Source organism: Labrus bergylta, chromosome 14, assembly GCF_963930695.1.
Source record: "Labrus bergylta chromosome 14, fLabBer1.1, whole genome shotgun sequence".
Classification (NCBI taxonomy): domain Eukaryota; kingdom Metazoa; phylum Chordata; class Actinopteri; order Labriformes; family Labridae; genus Labrus; species Labrus bergylta.
In genome coordinates, this window is record NC_089208.1 from 5,569,023 (window position 1) to 5,594,904 (window position 25,882).

The 25,882-nt window shown below is 40.8% G+C and overlaps 1 protein-coding gene across 2 annotated transcripts in view; it reads right to left on the reverse strand.

The window, feature by feature from the left end:
• Positions 1-25,882, reverse strand: part of ppm1e (protein phosphatase, Mg2+/Mn2+ dependent, 1E) — a 41,858-nt gene that overhangs the window by 11,963 nt on the left and 4,013 nt on the right. For both annotated transcript variants that reach the window (XM_020640518.3, XM_029278594.2), the window contains one exon: positions 1,039-1,160. In XM_020640518.3, the coding sequence (XP_020496174.1) occupies positions 1,039-1,160 (122 nt within the window). The remainder of the gene's footprint in view (positions 1-1,038; positions 1,161-25,882) is intronic.

The window sequence follows — 25,882 nt, forward strand, 5'->3', positions numbered from 1 at the left end:
ACGTGCACAATCCAAGCAGATTCATTATTTATTCATCTGTTATTGTAATTCTTTATATTCTGGGATAAACCAGTCATCCCTGTCCCGCCTGCAGCTGGTCCAAAACCGACAACACGGCTACTGACTAAGAGGGAGCATATCAGTCCTGTCCTAGCATTCCTTCATTGGCTCCCAATATTTCAGAATCCACTTTAAGGTAGCGCTGTTTGTTTTTAAAGCCCTGACTGGCTTCGCTCCCCTGGACATTACCGACCTCCTTAGCCCTTATCCCCCCATTATCTTGGCCCCTTAACATCGTCCGACATGGGCCTCCTGGTTGTCCCTCTCTCACGGCTCAAAGGTGACCGTTCCTTTGCAGTCAAAGCCACTAAACGGTGGAACAGTCTCCGCCTTCAGGTCTGCCCCCTCTGTCGACTCTTTGCCCCAAAACATATTTTTAATATGTTGGCATAAGAGTCCTGTGGTCCTGACTAGGCCGCTTCTATCATGTTTTTTCTTATACATGTTGTAAACTCCTGTTAATAGTTTCTTTAATGCATTGTACAGCACAGTCAGCTGCTCCTGTTTTTAAATGTGCTCAATAAAGAAATGTGACTTGACTAATCTCTGGCAATAAACCTAGCACTGATTTTAACTCGTGTGTATTTAAAGTAACAAACATAGCTGTACTAAGGCATCACTATGATACAAACATGTTCCTGTTGACTATCGTAATAAGTGTACCCTTGCCCGTGGCAGATGAATTTCCAGTACATCCTGGCTTTTAGCTGTGAGTACATCTGTGAGTCGACTTCCTGCCCTCTAGCGGTCAAACACCACTTAATGCAGCTTTGCGTGGGAGAACTGGGACAAAGCCCTGGTGGTTTTGTGGCTGTGTATGTGTGGGATGAAGCGAGTGAGAGAGAGACCTAATTTGTCTGTTCCTCTATATATACTACATATATGTGTGTGTGTGTGTGTGTGTGTGTGTGTGTGTGTGTGTGTGTGTGTGTGTGTGGGAGAGGGAGAGCAGTCTCGTGGGCTCCCTAGGGGACTCACGTGGTAATGGGTCAGCTCCATCTTCCACGGTCTTGGTGAGGTGGTGGATGGAGAGGTCAGTCTGCAGGAGGCTGTCTGCTGTGGCTCTGGCGAGGGCTGCGGCCAGGGAGCATGGACAGTTACTGTGGAGACGAGACACCGCACAGTTATGAATGGTTCGGAAAGAAAATCACATCACAGCCATCCTCTGTGGAGATCAACAATGCCTTTTGTTTAGCCAGTTTATTTGATTATGTTAAATGCTATTCTTAGAGCATCATCAGAAGACATGGCAGTTTTCACCTCCGCCAAGGAGGTTTTGTTTTAGCGGCCTTTCGCCTCTTTGTCTGCAGGATTATGAAAAAATACTGGGCACATAAAACTTAGTAAAAGGGAGTCATTGCCCTAAGGAGGGAAGTATTGAATTCTGGCACAGATCTTACAAACAAACAAAAAAATGCACTTCACTGATGTCTTCATTAAAGTTTACGATGCGGTGCGGGTGTGGAGTAAACACCTCTAAAGATAAATGCACAGGTGAGATGATGACTCTTCAGCATGGCACAGCCGTATCCACTTGTATGTGATGATGACTTTTCTATTTGGACGTTAAAGAAGCCTGGATTATCAGCCTTAATGGCGGTTTGCCCTCTTGGAGCGACCTCTCGTTTGTTGGTTGTAAGAATGTTTGCTAATAACTAATAAATGCATCACACAAGCACCGAAGCAAAGAGGTGTGAACAGCTCTACTATTCGCACCTCTCTCGTGTGTGTTAGCATGCTAACTATCTAATTAGTAATGCACACAAAGTAGAGCTTTAACGTGGTGGATTTACATCAGCTGTGAAGGTATTGAAATAATAAATGAAATATAAGAAAAGTGAAAAACTGCCAATAACTATCAGTCCAATCGCCCCCTTAAGAATGCGTCATTCTCTGAGACATGGAAAATGTAAATGAGCCCTCCCACCAACATTTTAAACATTTTTTACTGCTTTGTTTTTAGGACTTCCTGTGAACGTGCAGATCTCCCGTCAGCTGGAGGGAGCTGGTGCCAGTGTTCCCTTGAAGAGTGTTAAACTGTGATATAACGGCTCTGTCTGAGCGCAGCGGCACATCACTACATCTGGCCAGAGCTGCCGTGTGCCGGGGGAGGAGGCGTGTCTATTCTTAAGGTTAACGACAGTGTTGGGGAGGAGGAGGAGGAGGAGGAGGAGGAGGAGGAGGAGGAGGAGGGGGAGGAGGGGGAGAAAGAAAAAAAAAGAGGAAGAGGGGGGTCATTTGAAGGACTGTAAGCTTGCCGGTACATGAGTCACCAACATAACTAGGTCACCTCCAGATGCAGGTAACCATGGTAACCAAACTTCTAGATGTTCTCCCTCACATTCAAATTAAGTTGAAAATAAACCAGAACTGAACTGATCGTGTCTTTATTAAAGAGTGAGGGCCAACGCTCCCTTCACTGATGAAATCTAATAAAAGACCGTCAAATATTTATTCATGCTGCCCTGGATAAATATAATAATCTGCAGCTAGTCATACTTAAAATCCTTTTTCTTCATGCATTTATGAATTTAAAACTTCAGACTGGAGAAATGCGGTTTTATTGAAAAGCTTGATGCCAGGCAGCAGTTCTGTCCTGCGCCGCGTTTACAGAGGTTATAGTCTTCAAAGAAGGCGGCCAGGGCTGCATCTTATTCCCCTCTCTCTCTCTCTCTCTCTCTCTCTCTCTCTCAACCTAGTTTCCAACTGATCTGCTGCCCGATCCTCTACTAAATAAAGGCATTCAAAAAAATCACAAAAAAGCTTGTTTGCTCATGTTTGAAATATTTGAAACAACAGTTCATAATGTAGATTCATGTCAGGAGAGAACATGAATCTTTGAGTCTCACCTTTTTGCATGGCAGAGTTTTCAGGCATTATAATAACTAAATAAATTGAAATAGTCAATCTGGGTGTATTTTTTGCTTTTATAGGTCAGAAGGAGACATCAATAAAAATAAGTCATTTTCATCATGAGCTAAAACATCCTCACCGAGGCTAAAGGGGGAAACAACACAAGTAAGTCGAGCTGCTTTGAGTTTGAAGCTGCTATTTTTTATGTTATTAAATGTTTACACGCTCATGTTAAGTAGATTAGTATTGTTTTAGCTTAGCATGGTAGCACACCCCTTTTATAATCAGCACTACACTAAATGCAAAGTTTAGCTGAGGCTGATGGGAATGTCAATAGGACCGCTTTTTAATGTTCTCCTGATGGTGCGAGATCCAAGAGTTGCAGGGTTACCAAAATAATTGTGGCCTAGTTGTTAAGTTCTCACGCCCCATGTACAGAGGGAGGGAAGCCCAGATTTGAATCCGACCTGATGGTCATTTGCCGCATGTTTGCCCCCCCCCCTCCACTGTCCTGTCTCTCTAATAAAACGCCCTAAAATAAATGGAAAAAATTATAAATTGGCCCGCAGCAAAATATGAATGCCTGCACTAAATGTCCAGTAGCTGGTTCTACTTATAGTGACATGAATGAATGCTAACCACATAGTCCCACAAGGGGAACCAGTCAGGGAATTTCCAAAGTCACAGGGATTAATCTTCCATTCAGTCATCGGTGAAACATTTCCATCTTTACCAAAAATGCAGCAACAACAGATTCACCAACAGCCTGACCCGTGCATCGAGCTACATTATTGTAACAGAACAGATAAAAACCTGGACATGATTTATAATGATGAAAAAAAAACGGTCCCAACCCCCACCTAACACAATTTCAGTGGATGTTATAAACTATTTTAAACACACCCTCCATTCTGAAATAAGAACCACAACTTCCTTCAACTGTGCCGTTCATAGATTTGAACACAACACAACCTTTTAATACTTCCTCATGCAGCTCCATATTCATTTACACGCAGCAGTGTTGCAGCTTAATCCTCGAGGATAAACCGAGTAACAAGCCAGTTAGCATGATGTTTCATATTGGAACAGTCTCTGCTCGGCATTTAATTTAACTGAATAAATGAACAGGGATTGTCTGAGTGCAACACAGGGACACACTGAACAATTAAATACTTAGTGTTAAGTGGGAGAGGGCTTCAGTGACTCCTCAGTGAAATGAGATGAGTTTAATCAATTAAAAAGCAAAAACCAACAGCAGCCAGCGTTAATATCTTTAATGAACACCGCTCTTCTCTGACTGAGACGCCCACACTACACGAGGGTGGATTCTAAATCATTTCTAAACATGTGGACAGACACTGACACATTTCTGACACATATGAGAGACGTTAATGTTTACACAAGCATCAGAGACTGCTTTAAGTTATTAGTGTTGTTGGACAAACTAATTATTCACTCATTAAATCATTCTTGCATAAATGCTCTCTGTGCTTTTCCATTAGAAGTCCAAACTAAAAAGAGGAAGTCACAATCAGCCCACACAATCATGTGACATAATACAGTCTCTAAACTTGTTTTTGTTACCGAACACTCCTCTTTATGGAAAGAAAAAAACACAACTTAAAGCATATCTACATCTTTAAAGAGAGAACAGAAACACTTCAGGGAGCAAAACTTCTCTTTAAAAGAACATTTTCATCCCAACAGAATCAGTTAAAAAGACCATATATACAAACCAAATATAAGATACATGAATACAGTAAAAGACAAGAATGTCATGTAATTCACCAAAAATATAGATACTTTGACAAAGTTATCTTTTATTTAGTTTATATCTTTATTATTTGGGAGAGATTTTACTGAAAGACAATTAAGTGCTTTGACATCATTTTGAAAATGATTTTTTTTTAACTGGAACGATTTTCCTCGACTGAATATGCTAATGAGAGACACAACAAAGCTGAAGATTGACCTTCAAACTGTCACAAAATTATTTTCATTTGTACAAAATAAAGATTTACATATGACATTAACAAACTCCCCGCCTCCCTTTTTTTAAATTTTTTTTACACAGAACCAGGACCGGATTAGCGATCGACTAATTAAGGCCACCAAAGTGATTGAATGTATCTTGTTCAAAGAAATGTGTTTCCTTTTAGATGCATAGTAAAACTAGCTCTCTGTATACGACATCATACTGTATGGAGGAGTGGAAGGGAGAGCTCGAGCTAAATATCTGGGAGAGAGAAAAGAGATGTGATCAAGTGATGCAGGAGGGGGAGGGTCTAATATTTGGGTTTATTCATCTCAAGAGTCCTCTCCTCCATGTTTCCATTCATAGAAACTATTTTGCTCCTTCTCTCTCTCTCTCTCTCTCTCTCTCCTCACTCGTTTTACCACTGGCTGCCCTGTGGGGGTGGATGCTGAGCTGAGGCGCTCTGATTGGCTGCAGGTCACACAGGAGAACGCGCCGTGCACCAATGGCAGCTCCTCGTGGCTTGTGCATCACGGTGAGGTCATGTGGAGCGGAGGAGGATTAAAAGGGAGCTTAATCTTGGTTCACACTATCACACTGCAACAACACGACTGACGGCCAAGATGCACAACCAGCACTGGTTTGACTGGAACGACTGGGCCTCAAATCAAGAATTAGGGCTTACGTTCTTTTTATATCCTCATTTGAAGGCTTCTTAAGCCCTATGTCATTATGAATAATATAAATAACCATATAGTGAAAATGAATGTAGACTTATGCAAATTATGCAGCATCATAAAACCACAAAGAAAGACCTCAAATCAACCAAAGAAATATTTGTAATTTTTCCATCCATGAGGGGACAAATGTGACGCTGCATGAAGGTGTTTCTGTTTTGTAGTTTCCATCTCTTGTATGCTTCTTATGATGGACGACCTCTAAACTTTTCAAAGGACAAACTGGTTTACACACTGTATGTGTTAATGTGCGTTACACGTACAGATGCTAGAGATGTCACAGCTCCTGCAGTTTAGCCACTAACGTCACCTGCAGGAGCTCAGTGTTAAAGACTTAGTTTTCTTTACATAGCCAAATTGTGAGCGTGCCTTTTAGGGCTTTCCATATTTCCGACTTGAGAATAATTCTGTTAGGGTGTCACTGTGTGTCCTTGTGGTGTATTTTTTTTAGGGTGTCACTGTGTGTCCTTGTGGTCTATTTTTTTTAGGGTGTCACTGTGTGTCCTTGCTGTCTTTTTTGTAAGGGTACCAGAGGTATCCTGACCAGGTCTGAAGTGATAAAAAGTGAAAATGAAAACTGTCATTTAGGTAAATAAACCATTTCTTCAACATAATAAATACAGTAATTGTAGCCTGACAGCATTCCCTAAGGTAATAAGTTGGCATCAATCAGTTGTCATGGTAACCAACTGCAATGACAAACACGCCAATGTACAATTTACATATGGAAGCAAAACTATCCTCTCTGTGTGGAGTCTGTATGTTCTCCCTATGAATGCATGTTTTCTGTATGCGTGGGTACTCCTGCTTCCTCCCACAGTCCAAAGATTTGTTCGTTAGGTTAATTGGCGACTCTAAATTGATTCTGTGATTGACTGGCGACCAGTCCAGGGTGTTCCATGCTTCTCGCCTGACAGCTTAGATCAGCTCCAGCCACCCCCGCGCCCCCGAACAGGACAAATGGTAAAGATAATGGATAGCCAAAACTCTCGATTTGTATTCACAGATTACAGATCAGCAGCAGTCTTCTTGGTGGTTTATAAAACCCGGCTCCTTACATAATGAACAGTTGTGGTCCGAACTAATGAGGGTGACATTTTGAACCAGACTGGCTGACTGGTGTGAAAAAAATGGAGAAAGGCTAAAAATCCTCACATTCAGAAAACAAAAAAAACCTTCAAGAAATTTTGATTTATTTGCCTTAAAAAAAAAAACCTCATGTTGATTATCAGATAATTTGTGATTCATTGCCTATTTTGTGTTGGCTCTTGACGGGATGTTTTCCCTCTAATTATCACAACATTGCCCTCATCCCCTGCACTAGCTGCATCTTTGACAGTGGAGAGGCATTTTGTAGTTGAATATAGCGGCATGTTTGAGTCAGAGGCGATTACTGCCTTCTCCCTCGGTCTTTAGCACAGTCTGGTGTTGCTTTTGTTCTCTCCTGTGGTCTCTGCAGCGCCTGTGTTTAGCTACAATCGTGCGGGGAGCTTTGACAGGCTGCTCGCTGTGATAAAACTGGAGAGCTCTGAGTGTATGTGTTAGTAGATGACTCATGCATGCAGCCATGTTTTTTTTTTTTTTTTTTTAAATCTTTTTGTACCATTGCTCTCTACAAGCGTTTTCTTTTCTACAGAATTAGCCCCGGAGTGGAGCAACAAGGTTGTTTCCATGGTAACACAGAAGCAAGTGACTGACAGTCAATGGTGTCAGTTGTGTTGCTGCCAAACCCACAGAACTAAATCCCACTTCATTATTCCAAATATTGAATCTTTTCCTTGCCAAGTGGAGTTGAGAGTGTAGATGCACTGGAACTCGTACAGCTCGATTGATACGCTCCGTTTGGGCAGCGCTCCCTTGTATAACGGGCATTCCTCGCATTGAACCAGGAAGACAGCTGAGCATCGACAAGCAGCAGGAGAGAAAATCCTCCAGCTATTTCCATTCTTACTTTAAAAAAAAAAAAAAATCAATTTCTCCAAAAAAACGTGGTCAGAAACAAATTTCAGTGTGTTTCTAGCAACCCCCTGTTATGTGAACACGGTCCTCTCAAGAGGGCATAACAGGATTACATAACACGCAGAGCGCCAGTCACCCTTAAATCATAGCATTTTGCTGCTGCTTCTCCCTCAAGACGGCTTTCAAATGACTTTGATGAATTAATTTGTGTCCTCAGTCCACTCACACCATGTGGCGCCTTTAGTCTGTTGCTCGGCTTTCTGGCAGCTAATGGTGAGTGGCAGGAGTCCACTGATGCTGCGTCTGAAGCGCTTTCAATCGAGGGAACAAGTCTTTATTTATTGAATCTTTGTGTGTAAACCCTTTCGTTCTCATTTCTACTAATCAGACAGTTTAATGCAATAAAAGAAAAATCTCTGGATAAAAATGCACGTCATGTAATCCTGCAGATCCTACCTACTTCAAACCGGGTCATAAGTTAGCTTTGTTGTACTTCCCTGCCCTTTTAAATAAAAGTTTTAAATGTTTTGAAGACCTCTGAAATAAGGTCTTGAGTCATAAAGAACCAGAGACATTTATACATGTTGTTCTTCCTCATTTTAATACATTTTTAATATGTCTGTGTGACGGATTTAAGCTTCTGCTTGTCTTGAGAAAAGCAGTTGCCAACAAGTGGCTGAATAGCAGTAAAATGACGGGCTCACTGGTGATGTTGAAGTCATGTCTCCTTATTTATAGCAATTTATATTCAAACTGAGGTAAAGGCTGGTTTTGTTTGGGACTATATTCAGCCGTGGATTACGGCTCACTCGCTGCTCTGCTGAGTATTTAAGGCAGCAGAGCAGATGCCAGATACATTTACGTTACATACAAATTTATCACACACATGATGAGTATTAAAACATGTACTCTGAGATCGTGTGTGACAGACCTTCATACACATGCTTCTTAGAGCAATGCCGGGTGATGTGAGGTTGTTTCTGATCGGATTCAACTGTAGATAGACAACAAACTGCATAAGCATAGTGTTGGGGTGAAGTAAATACTTAAGCAGAGAGCATTTCAGCCATGGTCACAATCGTAAATGCATGATTCAGATTAGCATATTTGGTTAACAGATACTGTAGCTAACACATTCATTCAGAGCTCATCCTGCTTTAGCTTTCCTCCATGAGTCATACGTTCTGTGGTTTCTAAAGTTTTTATCATCTGAGTATGCAAATATGTTTGGAAAAGTAAAAGGGAGTTTCTACAGCAATTGCTCATCTTTCTAAATCAGGCTAATACAGTTCCATAGATTTATAAAACAGAAGGCTTTTTTTAAATAGTGACCAGAATAGTGACTTTAAGTATTTCTGTCAGGTCAAAGGTTTCTGCATCGAGCAGCAGAGGGACTCTTAATGTGGGATGGACTCATCAAACACAGTTTGTGTGTTTATGGTAATAAAGTAAGGTTGCACAGAGCGTAACAGTGAGGCTCATTGATGTGTGTTTGGACAACAATGGAGCTCTGTGGCACAGAGGAGTCACAAGGCTACAGAAAAGACTTGTTTGTAGCACCACATCATTGTTTGGTTTGTTTCTTTTCTTTGGATTTATCTCCATAAAGTAAAGTAAAGATTATCAAAAGGCCTTTTGACCGCTCATGCTTGACTAACAGAGCTGTTGATGTTGATCCTTCAAATAAATGTTTTAGAGAAACACAGCGCCTGGGCGTGAGAGTGAGAGAGGCTGTGGATGAAAAGTGGCTCTGCACAGATGTGTTTCCTCTCTGCTTGGGCGACAGCTGAAGATAACAGCAGATGTCAACATTAGGTGAGTGGCGGGGTTTTGCCCCCCTCAGCACTTCTTCTACCTTACAACCTGAGTACACTCCTGGATATTTTTTCGAGCCTCTGCTGATGTAACACCCCGCGTCGCCAACAGTGTGGAAATGATGGAGCAACTGTGACTGCGGACGTCACAGAGTGCTGCCGTATGCATTCGCAATGCCTCGTTCCACTTACGATGACATGCACAATGTTGGCTGCAGAGAGGCGTGTCTAATCTGACATTACATTAGAAAAAAACCTCCACTGCCACAAAGACAGTACATCCAAGGCTGTTGTGTGGGCAGAGAGTCTGCTATTTCAGCCGCGCACGACAGCAATTGTAGATTTAAAGGTGACACACTGCAAGGACAATGAGGTGTAAAGCTTTGGATGTATTGGAAATGGTTGTGTTTGGGTCGTATAGCGTAGTGTAGTCAGTTTCCTGATAAGCCTCCAGCCTCAGCTCTGTCTCCACTGATAGACTGGGGAAGTTGCATGTAATTCCTTCTGAGGTTTTTGAGCAGGCCAAGTGCTGCTCTGCACAGAGCCTTAAGGCAGTATTATGTAATGTACCAGCTGGATCATTGGTGGAGCGGTGAGAGCCTATAGGGGAGCAACATCATGTCCTAGACTGAACTATCTCTGGAAGCTATTTTAATTGAACCACTTTCACATAAACAAATGGTGCTGTCAGTGTGAATGATGAGGGTAATAAAAACATTAATGTTGCCACACCATGACTAGTTTAAGTGTCCTGAGTTATTTACCAACACTGCAGTAAACTCTCCAGATTATAAACTATCCGTCAACACTGATACACATCAAATCAACTGCTATTTATCTGCAAAACTCAACTTATACTCTCTCATACTTAGTCTGTTTGACATCAGATTTAGAATCAGTGTGAACTTTAGTGTTACTATACCAATATTCAATCAGAAAGAGTATAAAAATATAAATATATATATCAGTAAGTAAACTATAAAAATGTAGAAAACAACAAAAATGACTAATGTGCAGATGTAGGATAAAAAAACAAAGGTAAGGTGTTTCAGAACTGCTCCAATAGCTTGTATATTCTGAAGTGACAGATATGTATATGTCAGCATTTCTAAGTCCTAGCCTTAAATATAGGTTCAATATGAAGTCAATGAGCCTAGCTTTGCATAAAGACTGAAAGCAGAGGGGACACAGCTAGTTCCCTGATACTCAAAAATCCACCCACCAACCCCTCTAAATTCACTTAGTAGAACTAAAGCCAAACTTCCACCAAACACTTTCCTCGAGCTGCCTTGAACCCAGTGCAGAACCAGTACCTACGTTAACCTGAGGATCTAATGTAAGTGTTCATGGAGTCATTACAATGACCTACTGCCTGGTTGACTATTTTAGTAGCATAACATCACAATATAACGACGCAGTCAAAAGGTTTGCAACCTAATAATCATCCTCCAAAATGGAGTTGGTTGCCATCATGTAAATTGTTAAGAGTCTTTGTTGCCGTTGTCAAGATATGTTATGTTGTTGTTTTGGTAGTTTTTTTTTTTGTGTGTGACATTTTGACATTTAAAAAAATGACACCTTATCAAGATTTATAACCCTATCGTGCAGGAATTATAAAATCAGGTAGCCAGATTTTTTCTTTCTTTACTTCTCAGGACATGCAAAGTTTTTTTTTTTATATATTCATAATTCTGAAGAAGTTACTGAAAGTGTCCACCAATTGGACAAGGGTCTTCCAGAATAACAGGATTTGCAAGATATTCCTGAACCACCTGGCATTTGTTAATTACATCGGCCATCTTCATTTTGAATTTTTGGTACACTAACAGCCACTGGCCAATGGATGACAGTGTACGGGCTGACTTGATATATTCCACTGGAGTGGCTGATGTGAAACCACTCCATCAAAACCATTGCATTTAGTAGAAAATTGCTTTTTAATGGCTGTCCAGTCCACTGTAGTGACCAGTAAGTTATAAACATATTGAAAACCTTGTAAATCGTGCCCTTTGCTACTTCATCTTCTCTGGTGCGGCCATGTTGAAAACACAACCAGGATTCAAACACTCTCTCTCTCTCTCTCTGACTCATTTATCTTTCATCATACGTGGATACTACACGACATGGTCCAGCACACAAAATGTCTTTCAGGGCTGTCAAAAGGGAAATGTTCCGTATAGAAAAAAGTCACTTCAAGCCTCGACGTGCTGACTTGATCCTCACCATCTGTTTGAACGCAGTATTAAATTGCTCAGAGGATGAAATGCTGGTGATTGTGAAACACGTCCCGCACACTGGCTTAGAAAACAGCTGTTGTGAAACCTCACTTAAATAAATGCACCCTCAATGCCGTAATACTTAACAAAGTTTAATTACATTTAAAATCCGTGTTTGATCATTTTAATCATAGAAAGCGGCTCATTCATGATGTAATATTGTATTTCAGAGATGATCAGAGGATCATTAGATCGTCTCATAATTAAGCTTTCTGAAATATTGCTTTAGTCGTGCTTCTCCGTTGAAAGTCGTTGTAATTATTGTCATCATTTCATTTATTCTTTTTTCTTGAACGCAGCTAAGATAATGTTGCATATCTTACCACCGCCCGTCTGCTTATAAAAAATAAATGAATATACTGATCAGAACTACAAAGGAGGAATATTACAGCTATATTTATCATGGTGATGGACTATCTAACACATTTTTTTTTTTAAAGTAATTTCCATAAAATGAGCTGTTCACAGTTCACAGAGAGTCATTCTTGCTGTCTTTATCGTTGGTGAAATATCCGGTTTGGAGAAAGTCGTATCAAACTCTGAGACGTGATCTGTTCCCACTTGTAACATAACGTTCCCCAAGAGGATGATCCCTCCTCATCGTGCCACTGGTCTAAATGCCACACAACATGTTTCTGCATGTTTAATGTCATCAAATAATCATTCTTAATTCTTAAATTCTTTTATCAAGTCACTTTTTATCTTCCATCAACTGGAATATTAAGTTTTAAGTGTTTCTCTGCTTCATAGGGTTGTTCATGAAATATCAAACATGCTTTTTATGCTTTAAGAACTAAACATGATGTTTATGGCATATGACTGTTAGGAAGAACCCGAAACAGGAGTGCAGGACCAACAAGGTCAACAGGTGTATTATGATGTTGGATTGTGACATTTGCTTGGTTGGTTTTGTGATGATTTTGGATGATGTGTTCGCTGATACCGTCCTGTGAAGGCGCTAGTACTATGCTCTAATGAAAAACACAAAACAAAAATATTCTCCTGCTGTCTTTTCATTGATAAACGTCTTTGTTCTGCACCAGGACTTGAACCTGCAACCCTTCGATTCCCTACCGACTCAGCTTCTGCCCTGCCCCCCAGTTTTACATTTCAACAAACTTTAAAAGAAGAATTCTTCCTCATACATCTTTGAATAAATCTATATTTATACAACAATCATCAAGATTCTACCTGTATGAAATCTAACATCATAATACGACTTTTTTGACCCTAATTTGTCTTTCTTTTGTGCAGCTTCTCATTTCTAAAATTCATTGTATCATCATATTTCTGCTTTAAGCTCGATCTGCCCCTCTCGTCTCTTCATTCAGCAGCTCTCAAAGACATTTCTCAAGGTCACACAGGTAGGGATTCTGGACCATAACGTGAGCTGAACTGCTTTGCATTCAGTTCATCTGCCACAAACACATGACTCATCATTTGAATCATGGGCACTCTGTGTGAAGAGAAAGCCCGGCGCTGTGGAGCAGCAGCAGCAGCAGCAGCAGACCGTAAAAGCTGCTGCTAAAGTGTCGATCCATAAAGCTGAAAGCGGAAAGGAGGACACTGCACACTTTTGAAGGTCATTGCACTTCCAAAAATGGGGCCTCTCCAGAGCTGGAATTAATGAAGGCGCCTGTTTTAGAGACATCCGAGTGAGCAGCAGCTGGAAAGTCGAGTGATTTTTGATACTTTATGGTCAAGTGTTTCAAAAAATCAAAACCTTAATGAACCAAAAAACAAGCTTTCAAACTGCACCGTAAAAACAGATCCTCCTGCAGCTGTCTCACTGTCAACAGGAAACATCTTGATCTTCATTGTTCTTGTCAACATGTTTTTAATCTTTTAAAAACAGTTAGAGTGCTATAGATCATCAAACCACAGAGGTTTATGTCTACTTTATAACAACTGCTGTAGTGGATGCAGCTTTGTTCTTAAATTTGGATAAAGTCAACCTGAAGACGATGCTCCATTTTTTCACCAAGGCCAATAAAAACACCTGACTTACAAGAGCTGATGGAACAAGTCAGGCTCTATATCCCAGACTCTCTATATACGAGAGTTTATTTTCTCACATTATTTAAATAGTTACTCAGGCTTGACTTAAAGGTACAAATCAGTGGTGTCTGTGTGCTCCCTCACAGCAGTGAGAATGTGTTAAACGTATCAAAGCAGCACATGATGCCGTGTGTACAGTAGCACGTGACCTGAGCGCTGTAGATTTCCTGTCTGTGTGGAGTTTGCATGTTCTCTCTGTATTTGCATGGAAAGCCTCTGGGTGCTTTGCTTTCCTCCCACAGCTGCGGTGAAGTGGAGATCTTAAAATACTCCTGACTATGAGTGTGTCGGCCTGTGATGGACTGTCACCAATGTTTCCTTGTATGACAGATGATTGAGCAGTACAGCTCACTACACAACAACCAGACAGTATATGTTAAATGTGTTCTCCCAAAAAGAATGACGAGAGTAACAGACTGAGAAAACCTGACAGCCGAAATGGGTTTGCATTGTGTTAACTTCTACATTTTGACCTGGAGTCAGCCAAGTTAACCTTGGATGTGCACAATCAGTCGACTAAATGATTAAAAGGTTGGCGCCCTCGCTAGTGGGAACCAGTATGAGTATTAATTTAAACTAAGCTCTGGTTAGATGGTGTGCTCTCCCCTCTCTACTGCCTGGATGTAAACAGTGGGTGGATGGCATCTCGTAAGAGCAGCGCAGGTAATCTGGCATGTAACCATTGGAGCGAAGCAAAGCGTAACCACATTCAGCGCAGGCATGAGGGCATTAATCGAAAGCTGGTGGTGCTAGCTTACATTAGAAACTGTTCATCTGCAGAGTAAAGCACCTCCCCACTCCCCAGTGACCCACCTTTTTGGGCGCAAATAAAACAATGTGATGAACTGTTTTTCCTAGAAACTGATCAATTAGAATTCGTTTTTTTGGTTCTGCTTTTAACACGATTACTAATATCTAACAGTGGTGAATAAATCAAATCAACAGAATTACTTAATAAAGGAAGCTGTAGTCTGACTGCCAATGGCGCAGTGTTTATTAAAGTGACCTTTCATCCGGCGAGGTCACATTACTTCATATTAATCACCATGATTGTTTGTTTCATGGCTGCAACCCGTTGGCCGATGCCGTGTAAATCAGACACTGCAGGCTCAACAATTGCCAGTGGTGGTGGAGGGCATGTAACTGAGGCTGGCCTCTGTGGTAATCCCAGCGAGACGCACTGATTAAAGGATTACTGCTGCAACTAATTTCAAAGGCTGGGATAGCCCAGGCCGGAGCTAGAAGGCAAAAGAGGAGAGGAAACTGGACCGGATGACTCAACCGAGGAAAAACTGCCAAAAACAAAAATGGATGAAGTTTAAACACCAACAAAAAATGTTTTGAAGATAAGCACTGGTCACTCTTGCAAAGGCCTCCAGCACTGACTTTTTTTTTGTTTTGAATGCATTCCCAGGTCTGAAAGTCACAGAAAACCCCCTTTATGAGGAATCAGAGCCTTACGGGGAAATCAAACCGCTTCAATTTTCAGAGAGCTGCTCCACAAAGCCATACAGTTACTTCCCAGAAGCCTCAGAGGATCTACATCTCCAGGGGGATCAACTCTCCTGGCTTCGCATTGCTCTGATTAAACAGTGAAAAGCCAGTGGACGGACAGATGGTAGCGTGAAAAAGTAGGACTTTCAAAAAGTACCGTGCAAACGCGCTTTCTCTGCTGCTGTGTGTGTGTGTGTGTGTGTGTGTGCGTGTGTTGACTTTAATTTAAAGCTCAGGCTGCTCACAGTATTGTTCTTTGTTCATGATTAGAGAAGCTATCAAAAGACAGAAGTGGTGGCGGATATGCGTGCGATGCTGTTTTATATAAACCGAATGTGATGAAAGCTGTAAAGCGTTGTCTTTGAAACTAGTTCAGCTCAAAAAGGAGGCCACTTCGTTCTGAGACAGTACATGTGGGACTTCAGCGGATGGTCTGATTCGTCTGCTGTAGAGTGACAAAATCGTCCCAACATTTCCTCACTGCAGATCCATTTTGAGGTCCGGACTGCAGCTTGATTCGAGACCGTTGCTACCTTTATACACATTATTCCTCTATTGCTGAGAAACCTTTGGTCTGCTGGGTCTGCTCTGTGACCTTAAATGTTCTAATTAAACCAGAAAGAGGAACTTATTTTTGGATATGCTCTGGAGTCTAACCCATGAATACAGCTCCACGCTGCTAGTGGACGGCTAACGGACATCTTTTAGTAAATGAAAAGCTCAGGAGGCCCTACTATTAATGTCAGAGGAGCTTGTTTCATTAAAATCGCTCCTGTCTCATCACGAGATTCAGTCTTGTTTCTACTGTCAAATCTCCAGCAAAGACATAAAACATACCAAAAAGTATTTTTCATGAAAGAAAAACTTCGCCAAGTCGAAACCTTGCAGAAATCACATATTTGATTGAGAAAGCTTACCAAGATCAATCACAACCATCTTCAATCTAATCTGCGGTATTAATTGAATCCTAAGAAGGTAACTACATCCTTGAATTCCACTTTAACCATCCCTCAAAGCAGTTTCATAACAACGCAAAAGAGAAGCAACAACTTGGGAAGACCTGGAGAAATGCCGAGCTGAATCTGAATCAGCACCACAATCGAAATCAGGTTTATTGTTTACACATTTAGAATGTATTTTTGTGTTTTGGTGCAAAAGAGTGAACATGTAAAAAGCACAGGAACAAAAATACAGTACAGTATGTTCATACAGCCATGGGAAGCTGTTGTCAGACTCTTTGTGTCTTTGCTGCACATATTGAGTCAAGTGAAGCTGTGACAGTCACTTACAAAAGCATTACTGTCCCTTTAAGAGAGTAACTGTGTGTGGGACGCCATCAGGTGTGTGTTTAATGACTAACTTCTCTGATATCGGCTAGGGTAGGGACCATCACTAGTCGGCACCAGAATCATAAGTCAGTTAACTAATTATTAATATTTGATTTCATGTTTAGGTCCACAATCCAGGTTAAATGTTGTGTCTAAGCTGCAACGAGCCACACACCACTAGCTGGAGCTGTAGCCATTGCCTGGCTCTGGTTAACGGGTCTCTACTGCCTACATGTAATCCAGCAGAGTGGACAGATGATATCTCTTAGCAGCAGCACGGTTGAGCATTATTTACATATATCTAGAAAATGGAGAACACGTTTTATGCAGTCTGTGTCAGGCTAAAGTGGCATATGGAACCGGAGCATTACGTAACCTACAAGAAGGATTGACACTAGACACTAAACAATGTTGGACAGACTCTACAAACCAATTTGACATCGTCTATATACCGGAAAGATAACACAACTCATCACAACAACGACTGCACAAGATCCTGAGTTTCTATTTTACTCTGGGACATTATTCCCTAGGAACATCTCTAAAATTAGTCTGATTACATGTTGTGTTAAATGCCACCTAAAACGATGATCAATCATGTACAATGCTGTCTTCACCAGTGTTTCAAAGCTTGCTGGTGCTAACGCTAGTGGCAGCAATTTCATCCAATATACTTCTGAACTTATGCTGACAATACAGCGGCTGCATGTTCAGAGCCAGGAGTGCTATTTAGCCTAACACAAAGTCTAGGAATTGGGGATTCCCCTCCATTTTGTCTCTGTACATTATGGTTACACTGCTGCTCTTTTAGACTGTGACTTTTTTTGTTGTATATTGATGCCATATCATATGAGTTTGGGTGTTTATCTTCCTATCTGGGCAGGTTTGTGTTAACTATTTAGATTGTCTGCAGGTCTATTCAGATCAGGTCGTTCTTAAAGTTCCTTTGTGCTCTGGTTCTGGAAGATTTTCCAGAACCATCGTTTATATCAGGACAAACCTAATTATGAAGAATACAGGCCATTTTCTCTTCTGCTAATAAAACCTCATAAAGTCCCCCCCCCCCCCCCCCCCCCATGCAGCTTGAGCAGTCCTTCTATTCGTCTGGAGGGAGACGATGATTTGTGACGATCTTCACTCTTTACTACAGTGCTCTCCCACACAGAACCAACTGTGATCACAACAGAATCATAAATAATGACGAAGAGGTCCACTAGTGGGACATCATCAGACGTGATTAATACTGTAGTCCAGGAGGATGCGAGTGATAAAACACGTTCCTCTGTGACTAAGGCGTGTCAGCCAACTCATAACAAGAGATGGTTCATAAGAGAGAAAAAAGTCCCTGGCCTGCTATCCATACAACCAAAATCTAAACTCTAAGACTGTATTCTTTCAGTGAACTTCACTTTCCCAGTAAAGGAAGTGAACATGCAAATACAAAAATGCCTCTAAAAAAAACAGCTTTCTGCCTGTACATAACAAAAAACAAACTAAAGCAAGTGTGCTAAAACAACAGGAGGTATTTCAGTCTGTCATTATGAGGTAGAAGGACAAGCAGAGGATTAAAATCCCTACATAGCAAACATAATAAAAAAAACCACTCTTATATCCAAAACCAAAATAAATCTCTCATTCCCATTAAAATCGTGTTTTATTCATTAGTGAGCATTTCATCATTAATCAGCATCCGCTTTGTACAAAATGTCTCCGTTTGCCATCATCACATTTAATGCTGTTATATGGCTCAAAGTGCATTTACTGCTCATTAATTAGGATGTCTTTATTCTGTTCAGATTACTCTCTACTCTTGCCTTTGAATTGGTCACTTAGATGTTTGGGCTTGATGTGAACACGGCCCCAGGAGTGTGGGAGTGATAAGAGTGCGTGGGCAGGTGGACATTAATGCTGCTACACGCTCCTGTGTTGGCAGTATTTCCTCTCTCCTGTGCAGCATCCTACTTCTGCAGGACGGCCTGAGGGAAGTCCTCATTAATAAAGCCCTTTAGGGGGGTTTGCTTGTTCCAAACAAAGCATGCTCGACCTTGAACTGGAGGACACGACTACTGTTCCCACAGTCAATGAATATCCAAGTGGTTGATCATCTTAATAAATAAAAAAAAACATCTCAGCAAGGGGAGCAGGGTTTACTTTACAGCTGTGATGTCTCTTCAAGTCCGACTAAATACAATTAGCTAAGCAGTCAAGCATTTGTTTCAAGGTGATTTCTAACAACAATAACGTACAGGTCGGGGGACAGGCAAATGTTTATAAGCAGTGGTATTAAAGGGCACAAAAAAACAGCTGCAGTCTGCATCTAAAGCTGCTCATTTAGATTTTTGCAAGTTCCATTTCACTTCATCGACCCGCTCACTTCTGTACATTATCCTGCTTACGTCACAGCTGCTCACAAAAGATTTAAATAAGTGGAAACAAATCTTTGACTTGGAAATGATCTTACCGATCCCAAAGGATTTTTTTTTCTCAGTCTCTTTGGTTTTACAGTTAAATGGTTGACTCTGAAACCGTCTTTAAATGAGCCTTCTTTGCTTTTATTCTTTTCTACTGATGGTGAAGCGAGACGCGGTGAGCGAGGTCGCACAAATCGACAAGTCATATCGCTGTGCTTCAGTTCATCATTGATTAAATAGAATGGTTTCTTTTTAGGCCAAGTAATCAATAAGTCTTTTATACAAATTGCTCTAAACAAAACTACCTAACATGATAAAGAGGTGAAAAAGCGTCTGTCATGATGTCATGCTGAACACATCCACAGCATCATTGATGTCATAGTTTTACAGTCTGTGGTTGTTCCCTTAATTCCATCACCAGCAGCTCCTCTAACACCACCTACTCTTCTAATTGTGTGTGTGTGTGTGTGTGTGTGTGTGTGTGTGTGTGTGTGTGTGTGTGTGTGTGTGTGTGTGTGTGTGTGTGTGTGTGTGTGTGTGTGTGTGTGTTGAATGTGTCATGTGTGCCGGAGGAAGCCGGATCTACCCCCTAGATCTTTACAGCTGCGGGAGACATTTCTGTTTAATGAGGTCTAGAAAGGCTCTCCCCTCAATTACTATCCATCAGCTCTAAGTGTGTGTGTTTGTGTGTGTGTGTGTGTGTGTGCATGTCTCTGTGTGAGTTAAGGGTCATTTAACTCCTCCACTTACTCCTCTTCAAGTCATCATCAATTCATCAGCAGTCAGGACAAACACCGGGAGGTCGGACTACTGCACAAGACGTATTGTATAATTTATTATATTTATATAATCAAAATGTAATTACAGTTTATTTCAGTGTGATTGAATACAGGATGCTGGACACTGATCAAAGTCATTTTATCAGAATTAAACAATCTAAACAGATCATTTCTCTTAGCATACTTCAACCTCTAACACCGTCAGAACACCTGCTGTTAAATAAACTTAAAGGTGTCCTGTGGAGGTGAAAACGCCCCTTCACTTTCTGTCTATAAACACTTTGTGGGATGACTTGCGGTGCGACAGATGTGTTTAATTCATGTCTTTCTACATCAAACACTTGAAAAACCATGTTTTGTTATATTTTGAAGAAAGCAGGATATGCAGTTCATCCATGTTGACTTGCAAACAGTTTTCTTTTGCTCTGCTTTGATAAGCGCATTGCATCGTTATTCTCCCCGTTAGAGCTCTCACTGTTCATCAGTGAACAACATTAAACCTATTCTAAATCCCATGTCCTCACGTTAGAAAAAAAGATACTACTAGCAGTAAAAAATAATCCACAAGGTCCCTTTAGTTTAGTTTAAAATTACACAATGTCAAGTTTGCAGTTTCACCTGGCTTTGGTAATGCCAACTTGTGACCAATGGTTTAAAAAAAAAGCATATAAATGTAACGTCTGGAATATGAGTTTCACCAATATATAAGTATATATAAGTTTTGAAAGAAAACTGTTATCGCCAGGTGGAGATTTTAACCTGCTAGCTACTGGTGCGGTTGTTGAGCGCTTAGCCTACAGTGATAACGAAGTGAAGTACGGCCCAGGAGTCGGGATGCTCAGTTCCACTGGTCACCTGCTGTCTCTAGTTGAGGAGTCTTTACAATCAAACCATCACTGCTCAAGGTTTCTTTACCTATCCTGTACCACCTTTTGTCTTAAATGCATTATTATGAGCTAATGAAGATGAAAGCTTTTAAAAGTAGCAGCCTGATCTATGTGTTTATGTATCCCAGCTTGTTTTGAGCAGGGAAGCTGCCACATGTTTTACCTGTGTGGGGTTCATTTTCCAATGCGTCAGGTCATGCTTAGTGTATTGATGCGGGTTAGGGTTAGTGCATGTGTCCGCATTTTAATACTGGCATACTGGTCTCACTGTAACTTTTCATAGGATGTAGCTAATTTTTCAGAATAAATAATCAGTATTAAAAGTGCATTTTTATTCATTGGATTTTATGGTATGACCTTGAAAGTAGAAGTAAGTACAGTGGCTACACAGCAGCACATACGTTTTTACATGAATGACCAATGAAAAGTACATATTTTAATTAACATAAACATCTTAGTTTAAACTATTCAACTTGAACTTTTGGTTTACGAATAAGACAAACATGAGCCTTATAACTGAAAGTCTTGTGTTTGCCACTTTCCAAATCAGACTTTGCATTCTTTACACAAAACAGCTTGCCTCTTCCGTTGCTACCATCATACAACTTGAGGTTGTCACAACACCAGTAGAAGAAGATATGGGTCATAATAAGCAGCTAATGCAGACGCCATGAGTTCCCACTAGTATGTTAGCTTAAACATCACAAGACTTGACTGCACAAGAGGATATTCTGACAAGTTTTTGAAAGAGCCAAAACCCCTTCAACATTGCCTTCTCTCTGTTAGCTCGATAGTTATCTCAGGGTTAGGGTCAGGTCACGGGGCCTTAGTCCCACCAGGCAGCCGAGCACAGATACTATCAGCCTGCCAAATCATGTCAGGCTGTCATAACTTCCTTGGGACAGATTGAATATTATGTTAGCTCTTTATCCCTGAGTCATTGTACACGGAGGAGGACAGAAAAGGGGCATGGCTACAAATATGTCAACCATTACTTTGTGATAAACTGTCCAGTAAAGACAATGAATAACCGTAAAGATGAACAGCCCCGTACTGGTGGGCAGAACAATTCTGCTCATAAAGGAATGTAAGATATTGTTGAAAACGCAATAATTACAATGTCAAAAAATATATTTCTGGGGTACAGATGGCCTAGCGGTTAGACCGTGCCACATATACGGAGGCTATAGCCCACCAAGCAGGTGGTCTGGGTTCCCGCATGTTGTTCCCAACTGTCCCTCCTTGGTTTCCTACCCCGACCCATTGTCTTATCGAAAACAAAGGCCAAAATAAAATATAGAATAGAATAGAATTACTTTATTGATCCCAAACTGAGAAATTGTGGAAATAGAAATAGATAGAATGTTGCAATTGGAAATACTTCCAATCATGATAAATAATGTATGTTTTTTCTGGTCATTTCTATAAAAACAAATAGCATCAATTAACATTAGCTAACCAAACTGTACCTCCCCCTCTGACTGTGACCAGTGATCAAACTCCACGATCTGTTGGTTTGTCATTTAGTGGCAGTTCACTTTGACGCCATGTATACGAAACGATCAGTCTTTCACAACATCTTTTTGTCCCTTTGTCTGCAGACATCTGACTGCATCAAAAGCTAAGGAATGACTGATAACGGAGTAAAAGTTGTCCAGTGCTAGCTCAAAGTTAAAACCTTTAAAATGTCATTAAAAGTTTGAATTTTGTTGCTCATAAGCTTTATTTAAGAAGTAATGTACGGCTCAGTTTTCATCATGAACAGTTCAACAGGGTTTAATGTGTGAAAAATGGGAAATCTGTGTATTATAGTCTTACTTTATAAACGAGGTTAAACTCAGGAAGTGGAGGCTTCTTCACGTCCTACGACAACATTACTCTGCTTGTTTTATTCATACTGAAGCATAATTTAAGTCATACACACACACACACACACACACACACTCACACACGCACTAAATCCCATGTGTTCAGGAGGAGTAGACTGCATCCTCTTCTTTTCAGATGTGACTCCCAGCTGCCTGGAGGAAAACTGGATTAAAACCTAACTGGCGTCATCACACACACACACACACACACACACACACACTCTCACACACACACTCTCACACACACACACACACACACACGCTCTGTCCACACCCCCAAACTCATCCTAGTGCCTCGCCCGCCCCTTATTAACACTCCCTCTCACACAGAGGGGATCTCTCTTCTTGCAGAAGTCTATTATTAGCTGTTCAACCCAGAGACAAACTAATGACACGTTGGGATGAATCACCCGAGCTGCTGCCTCCGACTATCATTACACTCACGGTGCGGCTACTGTAGACATCCATGTAGGATGCTGGACACCACACAAACACGCGCATACCATCAAGTCTGCGACACGAACTGCAGTAAAAGTTCTGTTGGGTGAGCCGTAGAGGCACTCAAGCGTCTGCAGGTTTTTCCATCTGACACGTACCAAAACCTGATTCCACAAACACCTCGCTATCGGAGGTTCATCTCTTGCCACTGAAACGTGTCGCTGGCAAGAAGTTCACATTCCTCTGTTCTGTGATCTTTGTTATGGTTTAACATTCCTAGAATCACCCATGCATGTTCTTGCTGTTTTGTGCCTCTTTTATATGCGAATTAATTGAAATGCTTTGTTTTGTCTTCCAATATTTTGACGAGTTTAATCAATCTGTTAGTTTTTTCTCCTGTTCTTTACTTAATTGTGAAGCTCTTTAAACTGACAGGTGCTACAATAAGGTGCATCATTGTACTGTTAAGTAAGTAACATACATATGTTTGGACAAAGTCACAATCCAGTCACCTTATTCTTTGTAATGTTAGGTGTTAAAACCTGCATGATTCTCCAGAATAACTTAGAGAGTAAGCGTCTGTATCAAGGTGAACTTTTAAGTCAGACAGGATAAATAAATGTTGGAGGACTACAAGTTGAAAGGAAATCATTTAAACATTGAAAAAAGGGCATGTCACAATAAAGAAAGAACGTGAGGCCCTGGACGTGAACAGTGACGGGATTGTTGAGGAGAGATGAAGACTGATGAAGCACAAGATGAAGAAGTTTGTTGCAAAATGCCTTCCACATAATCTGGAATCTGACATTCACCACTTTACACAAACTGACTCATTCCCTGTCTCTCTAGTGATGACAAGAAAACAGTATAAAAAGAGTTTGTCGGTTATTTTATTCACTGCTTAAAGAAAGGTATCAGAACTCAAACTGAGGTATCACCGGTCCTTCTCACTGTTAAGAAACATTACGGCCACATGAAGCCAAATCTCTGATGGGTAGTTTAACATCATCTCCCAGTGTTCATTTCCATGTTTTTGTTTTTTTTATCTCTTCTGTGCACATGTAAGCAGTAAATTAAAACATTATCCACAGAACCCGGTCCACTGCTGCTCTCTAAAGAAATGTTATTAACCTGCCTGTGTGACTGAAACCTGGCCAGCCTGGCGCCCGCCGCATTCAGTCTGTACAACAAAAACACCATTATTATTACTCTGTGCAAGGACGCCTAGGCTGTTGTTACTATGACAACTGATGTACGTATATGTAAAGAAATGTCAAAGACACACAAGGATCAGAAAAAAAATGTTCCTGCAGACGTTGAGCAGAAAGAACATGGCTTTACCTGCTAGCAGACCGACGCTAATGGAAGCATAAGCGATGCATTAGATCGAGTATCGGCTCTGAATACGGGCTGATACATGAGCCGTGATCCCTGTTTCTCTTGTGTCAGGGGGAAGGAGGCTGCATGTTTTGACTCCAACCAAATACTGACGGCTCATTTTATTAATGTCAAAACACTTTAAACGGGCAACACTGATATCTGGAAGAACAGCTGCTGAAGTGATGAGATTTAAATCACAGTATGTCTTTTAATGTGATAAAAGTCTGTCTGTTTTTGTCCATTCAAGATTCAATCGTTTTTTATTGTCACCGTGGTTACACAAGTACGATCTTCTTTAACAGGGAGGCTCCATTTATTAAAGAGTATATCTTAAATACATGAGGTAAGAGATTATAACTAAATGAAAGCAGTAGTAATAAAACAAACAATAATTATACACATTAGGAATTATATGCAGTACATATTGCACAAAGGAGTTGGATTGCACTCGTGTGTTTATGAAGTTTTATTCATTTAAAAGTCTTATTGCTGTTCCTCGCACTCTTTGAATATGCAATGTGACTTTTCCCAGACTGGGACATCGATATTAAGACATTGTGGATCAATATGAATGTACAAAGACGTAATGACGATGGAGCTGCGTTACGGCACTATTCCTACTTCTCTCCAGACAGACAAAAGTCACACTTTCTACAGCTTCTTTGTTTTATGGGGAGTAAATCGTGGGGGTTTCAAAGATCTAAGAAGATGATTCCTTGTTATGTTGTTAAATTTTTCACCTTTCTTCTTGGCCTGTATTGAAAAACCTTCCTGATTAAAAAAACGTGCATAAAACAGCCTAAAAAGTTGTGTCCTTCTTGACCTTGGGAGCAGCTGGAGCAGCTAGCTCCTGGTAGGGTCTCTTAAGATAAATGACTCGGTGGACCGGGTCCAAAGAGTGAATCATAGACACCAACCAGCCAAATGTACTGTTTATGATGCTAGCCAGAAAAGAGAGAGGGAGGGGTAAATTACAAAGCTTGCTTAAGTGGTTTGCTGCAGATATTTTGGTATGTCTTGGGGAGATGGTTTCTTTAAATCTTTTTAAAATTAGATTGGAGGTGTTGGAGGACGATGCTTCAGGTTGTAGATGTTTTGACTAATGACCTTCTGCTCTGTGACGCAGGACATGTTGCTCTGTGTTTGTAACTCTGTGTTTTATGTCTATAACTTTGTGTTGTACCGCTGCCCCTCTTGGCCAGGGCCCACTTGTAAATGAGATTATTAATATAAAAGAGGTTTCTCCTGGTTAAATACATTCTACACAGCCAGACTGGATGGACTCCATTTAAAATGACTGTAGCAACTTCAGGTTTCAGCCAAAACCTGACCAGCAGCAGGAGCAACACTGACATCAGAAATCACACACTCATGTGGATTTGGAGAGCTGTCCACTAACAAAAAAAGATTACAACACCCAGTCATCGTGCAATCACACATTTTTTCCTTGTTTCAGCTTTGTTCAATATCAAAAGGACTGTAGTTGTCAGTGCGCCCGGAGAGCTGTTGAAAAATTAGCTTTTCTTTTTAGATTTTCCTGTGGTAATAAAAGAAGTACTCAGATC